Source organism: Diceros bicornis, chromosome 38 (assembly GCF_020826845.1).
Source record: "Diceros bicornis minor isolate mBicDic1 chromosome 38, mDicBic1.mat.cur, whole genome shotgun sequence".
Classification (NCBI taxonomy): Eukaryota; Metazoa; Chordata; class Mammalia; order Perissodactyla; family Rhinocerotidae; genus Diceros; species Diceros bicornis.
Window position 1 is genome coordinate 16299557 of NC_080777.1, and position 6000 is coordinate 16305556.

A 6000-nucleotide genomic window follows, 5' to 3' on the forward strand; every position below is an offset into this window, starting at 1 on the left:
TTGCAAGAATGATTGTGGCAACCCTGTTAACCCTTTCCTTGCTTGATTGAATTAGATTTTTAAATTAGTCACTTAAGGGCAAAGTTCACCTTCACAAATGTGAAAATATTTCAGAACTCATTAATTTAAAGACTTCCTTTGTTTTCCAGTACAGAAGCAGACTCTATAAGGATCTTTTAATGAACTGTTAACAGTGCACTAAAAATCCTAAAAGAATAAGCAATTTATTGTGATTTCTGTACAATCTACAACCAATATAGTGTTAGCTTCAGTGTATTTACATGTAATTCTTAAAATCTTAATCATCAACCTTTTTCTTTCCTTTTGTGAAATATGGGCTTTATGAGGGCAAGATCAGAATTTCAGAGAACTTTTACCCCCACAGCATTTTGACTAATACTTTTAATAGATGGCCTTCCATAATTGTTGAATGAAGGAATGACTACATAAATGAGATAATGAATAAAATAGCCAAGAATGTAATCTGTTAAAAGAAAGTCTTCTCTTGCTTAGGAAGAAGAAACTCACACGTTTTAAATAACGGATCTTCTATAGTAATTCCCATGTTCTAAATCATTATTGGAAATTATCTACAGTAGTGAAATTTAGGGAAAAAAATCCAGATTTTGGAAGTGTGATATTCTCTGAGCAAATCACAGCTTAGAGATGTTCAAGAATAATGTGTAACTTTCTTAGCTCTATTCTGCATAGGTGTATTATTATTAATCTTCTTGTTGATATTGTTTGCTTTGTTGTACAGACTCCATGCACATAGAAGATGTTGAAGCCGTTCAGAAGCTTCAGGATGTTTTACATGAGGCCCTGCAGGATTATGAGGCTGGCCAGCACATGGAAGACCCTCGTCGGGCTGGCAAGATGCTGATGACGCTGCCCCTCCTGAGGCAGACGTCTACAAAGGCGGTGCAGCATTTCTACAACATCAAACTAGAAGGCAAAGTCCCCATGCACAAACTTTTTTTGGAAATGCTGGAGGCGAAGGTCTGACTAAAAGCTTCCTGGGCCTTCCTACCTGCACGCTGAAAAAGGGAAAATAAACCCAAGATTGATGTCGAAGAAACTTAGAGGTTAGTTAAGAACATCAAAAATCAACAAAGACTGCACTGATAATTTAGCAGCAAGACTATGAAGCAGCTTTCAGATTCCTCACATCTTCCTGATGAGTTTCTTTCTACCTTATCTCATCTTCTTTTCTCCTTTTCTTTTCCTCTTTATTTTTTTTTTTTCCTCCTTTATTCCTTCTCTCCCTCATTTCTTGGCTTCCCTATTACTGGTTCCCTCTCTCCCTCATTTCCTTCCTACCTTCCTGCCTTCTTTCCTTCCTCCTTCCCTCCTTTCCTTTTCGCCTCCTTTCTTCTCTATGCTCCTCCCTCTTTGCACATCCTCCCCTTTTCTTCTAAATGTTAAATAGCTCTAGTTGTAAGAAAACTTCTCTTCCTTTCCTTTTCTTTCTTTTCTCCTACTCCTTCCTGCCTTCCTTCCTTCCTTCTGCTGCTGAACTTCTAAAAGAGGTCTCTAATTGAAGAGAAATGGAAGCCAGCCCTGCCAAAGGATGGAGATCCATAATATGGATACCAGTGAACTTATTGTGAACCATAACGTCCCCAATGACTAAGGAATCAAAGAGAGAGAACCGACGTACCTAGAAATACAGTGCAACATAACGAATCGACTGAGTGCAGTATTAGATTTCATGGGAGCAGCCTCTAATTAGACAACTTAAGCAACGTTGCATCGGCTGCTTGTCATTGCTTTTCCATCTAGATCAGTTACAGCCATTTGATTCCTTAATTGTTTTTTCAAGTCTTCCAGGTATTTGTTAGTTTAGCTACTATGTAACTTTTTCAGGGAATAGTTTAAGCTTTATTCATTCATGCAATACTAAAGAGAAATAAGAATACTGCAATTTTGTGCTGGCTTTGAACAATTATGAACAATAAATGAAGGACAAATGAATCCTGAAGGAAGATTTTTAAAAATGTTTTGTTTCTTCTTACAAATGGAGATTTTTTTGTACCAGCTTTACCACTTTTCAGCCATTTATTAATATGGGAATTTAACTTACTCAAGCAATAGTTGAAGGGAAGGTGCATATTATCACGGATGCAATTTATGTTGTGTGCCAGTCTGGTCCCAAACATCAATTTCTTAACATGAGCTCCAGTTTACCTAAATGTTCACTGACACAAAGGATTAGATTACACCCACAGTGACTCTGAGTAGTCACGTTTATAAGTTCCGCACATGGAATACAGATCCATAGAATTATCAGGAGTGCATCTCTTTTCCTGGGAGGTACAGTCGCCATATGATTTCTAGCTGCCACCGTGGTTAGGAATGAGATACTGCCTGTTTGCAAAGTTACAGAGCTTGTCCCAGAAGGAGCTGTGAGCCAGTATTCATTTAAGAGGCAATAAGGCAAATGCCAGAATTTGAAAAAAAAAAAAAAAATCATCAAAGACAGCAGACGCCTGGCCAAATTCTAAAACCTAATCTATATGAGTTTGTTCATTTAGGAATGTTTGTTTAAATTAATCTGCAGTTTTTACCAAGAGCTAAGCCAATATATGTGCTTTTCAACCAGTATTGTCACAGCAAGAAAGTCAGTCAGGTTCCAGACTGTTAAGAGGTGTAATCTAATGAAGAAATCAATTAGATGCCCCCGAAATCTACAGTCGCTGAATAGCCAATAAACAGTAACCTCCATCAAATGCTATACCAATGGACCAGTGTTAGTAGCTGCTCCCTGTACTATGTGAACAGTCTTATTCTATGTACACAGATGTAATTAAAATTGTAATCCTAACAAACAAAAGAAATGTAGTTCAGCTTTTCAATGTTTCATGTTTGCTGTGGTTTTCTGAATTTTATGTTGCATTCAAAGACTGTTGTCTTGTTCTTCTTGTGGTGTTTGGATTCTTGTGGTGTGTGCTTTTAGACACAGGGTAGAATTAGAGACAATATTGGATGTACAATTCCTCAGGAGACTACAGTAGTATATTCTATTCCTTATCAGTAATAAGGTTCTTCCTAATAATAATTAAGAGATTGAAACTCCAAACAAGTATTCATTACGAACAGATACACATCAAAATCATAATAATATTTTCAAAACGAGGAATAATTTCTCTAATGGTTTATTATAGAATACCAATGTATAGCTTAGAAATAAAACTTTGAATATTTCAAGAATATAGATAAGTCTAATTTTTAAATGCTGTATATAAGGCTTTCACTCACTCATCTCTCAGATGTTGTTATTAACTCGCTCTGTGTTGTTGCAAAACTTTTTGGTGCGGACACAAACTATTGCTACTTTGTGTGCTTTAAAGAAAATACCTTGGGTTGATACTTCATCAACCTAGTGCTAGAAATACTGTGTATCTATCATTAGCTATATGGGACTGTATCGTAGATTGTGGTTTCTCAGTAGAGACGTGACTGTAGTGTGATTCTAGATAAATCATCATTAGCTATTCATTCAGATGGTCAATAACTTGAAATTCATAGCTGTGATAGGAGTTCAGAAATTGGCACATCCCTTTAAAAATAACAACAGAAAATACAACTCCTGGGAAAAAAAGGTGCTGATTCTCTAAGATTATTTATATATGTAAGTGTTTAAAAAGATTATTTTCCAGAAAGTTTGTGCAGGGTTTAAGTTGCTACTATTCAGCCACACTATCTATAAATAAAATATAGACACTATATACATTGTTTTCACTGTATCACATTCAAGTACTTGGGCTTCAGAAGTAAGAGCCAGCCAACTGAAAACATGAGATGGAGATATGCGAGAAGAACGAAGTACAATTTTTAGTTTTCGGTTTAAGTGACTCTCGGCATTACAAAGAACAAGTATCTCACAAATAGGAAATACTAGTGAAAATGTAGGTCTAAAAGAACTGCACGGGCTTTAGGGTAAATGCGCAATTTAAACCTCAGTGGAGGTCAGTTTCTTCAAGTTTCAAGCAAGACCATTTACTTAATGTGAAGTTTCGGAAAGTTATAAAGGTGTATGTTTTAGCCATATGATTTTAATTTTTCTTTTGCTTCTTTTAGGTTTTTCTTATTTAAAGCAATATGATTGTGTAACTCCCTGTAGTTACACTTGTGTTTCAATCAGATCAGATTGTTGTATTTATTCCACTATTTTGCATTTAAATGATAACATAAAAGATATAAAAAATTTAAAACTGCTATTTTTCTTATAGAAGAGAAAATGGGTGTTGGTGATTGTATTTTAATTATTTAAGCGTCTCTGTTTACCTGCCTAGGAAAACATTTTATGGCAGTCTTATGTGCAAAGATCGTAAAAGGACAAAAAATTTAAACTGCTTATAATAATCCAGGAGTTGCATTATAGCCAGTAGTAAAAAGAATAATAATAATAATAAAACCATGTCTATAGCTGTAGATGGACTTCACATCTGTAAAGCAATCAATTGTATATTTTTGTGATGTGTACCATACTGTGTGCTCCAGCAAATATCCATTTGTGTAAATGTATTTATTTTATATTGTATATATTGTTAAATGCAAAAAGGAGATATGATTCTGTAACTCCAATCAGTTCAGATGTGTAACTCAAATTATTATGCCTTTCAGGATGATGGTAGAGCAATATTAAACAAGCTTCCACTTTTGATTGCTCTTTTGTATTGTGTTTTTCGCCCCCACTAGAGAACCAAATCAATAAACACTGCCCTTTGTTGCTTCCATTCAAACAGTATCTCTGAGTACCTGTTCCCTAAAAATAAAGTCGGAGTTTAAATAAGAGCTATATAAAGGCTTGTCAGAATGAATTCTAGGGTGCCAAGAGACATTTTGCATATTTAAGAGTATGCAAAGTGTCTCATGGCGCATTAGAATTCATTCTGACAAGCCTTTATATAGCTCTTATTTAATCTTAAGGCATCTCCACATCATCTTGCATTACTCAAAATCATCGCCTCTATGTCAATGTCATAACAGGAAACTTTCCCCCTATTTTAAGATCATATTAAAACCTGCTAGAGAAACCTATTATTTCCCTCCATCCACAATTAAATCATGTGCGAGCTGCGGGCTTGCTGGAGCAGCAGTGGAGTTGCTGACCAGATTTCCTGAATGGGAAGTCAACAGCAGTGCTTATAGATCGGTGAGCCTGAGCAGGGGGGTTGTCTTCAAATTCAAGAGGGTTAAACAGCGCTGCTGACAGCAAGTGGCTTCCCCTTGCCTATTTCGCTCGGAGAGGTTACGGCCCTGGCTGCTCCGGGTCATGCTGCACGTCCACTGGACCCTCCTGGAGCCATCACCGAGGTGCTAATATGTGCTTTCTTGGCTTCTCTGCATATCTTGAAAGTGTTTGCCCACCGTATTTCTCACCTTTCAGAGGTGTCTGGTTCTCTAGAGAAATAAGCTGATGACACAAAGATCACTAAACCGAATCAGATTTAGGGACATGAGGTTACCTAAATTACTAAAATGCAATAGGCAGCAACATAACTCAGAGTTTTCTTTTCCTATTTTAATGTCCTTTGAGTGGAAATAGCTCAGCATAGAATCAGACGTGTTTGACTTGATATTTTCAAAGTACTTGGGTGGAACAGAGACGATGCAAGATACAAACCCGAAAAGAAATAGTGTCTGTAGTCTTCCAATGAGGTCCTCATTTAAAAATCTATCTTATGCACACACACTTTTAAGAAGTTGTCAGAATTATCTTGCTCGTTTTTATAATTTAGAATTATTGCAGAGCAAGTTTCCAGTCCTGACATATTTAGCACAGATGCCTCAGGTGTAAAAGAAATTACAAAGTAGGATTTCGACGTTTTAATATGTTGTATTTCTCTGTATATAAACAACGAGTAGCTCTGACAAGTGGATTATGTATTTGTGTCAAAAAAATCACTTTTATTTTCACCTGTTGCTTGTAAATGATTTTTTTCTTTAAACTAGTGGTTCCCAACCTTAGCTGCATATTGGAATCATCCAAAAGCT

General features: G+C 36.2%; 1 protein-coding gene across 2 annotated transcripts in view; it reads left to right on the forward strand.

Annotated features, from left to right (window-relative positions):
* ESRRG (estrogen related receptor gamma) overlaps nucleotides 1-4735 on the forward strand; it is a 222775-nt gene extending 218040 nt beyond the window's left edge. For both annotated transcript variants that reach the window (XM_058533697.1, XM_058533698.1), the window contains one exon: nucleotides 761-4735. In XM_058533697.1, the coding sequence (XP_058389680.1) occupies nucleotides 761-1005 (245 nt within the window). In that variant the 3' untranslated portion in view covers nucleotides 1006-4735. The remainder of the gene's footprint in view (nucleotides 1-760) is intronic.
* The last annotated feature ends 1265 nt before the right edge of the window (nucleotides 4736-6000 follow it).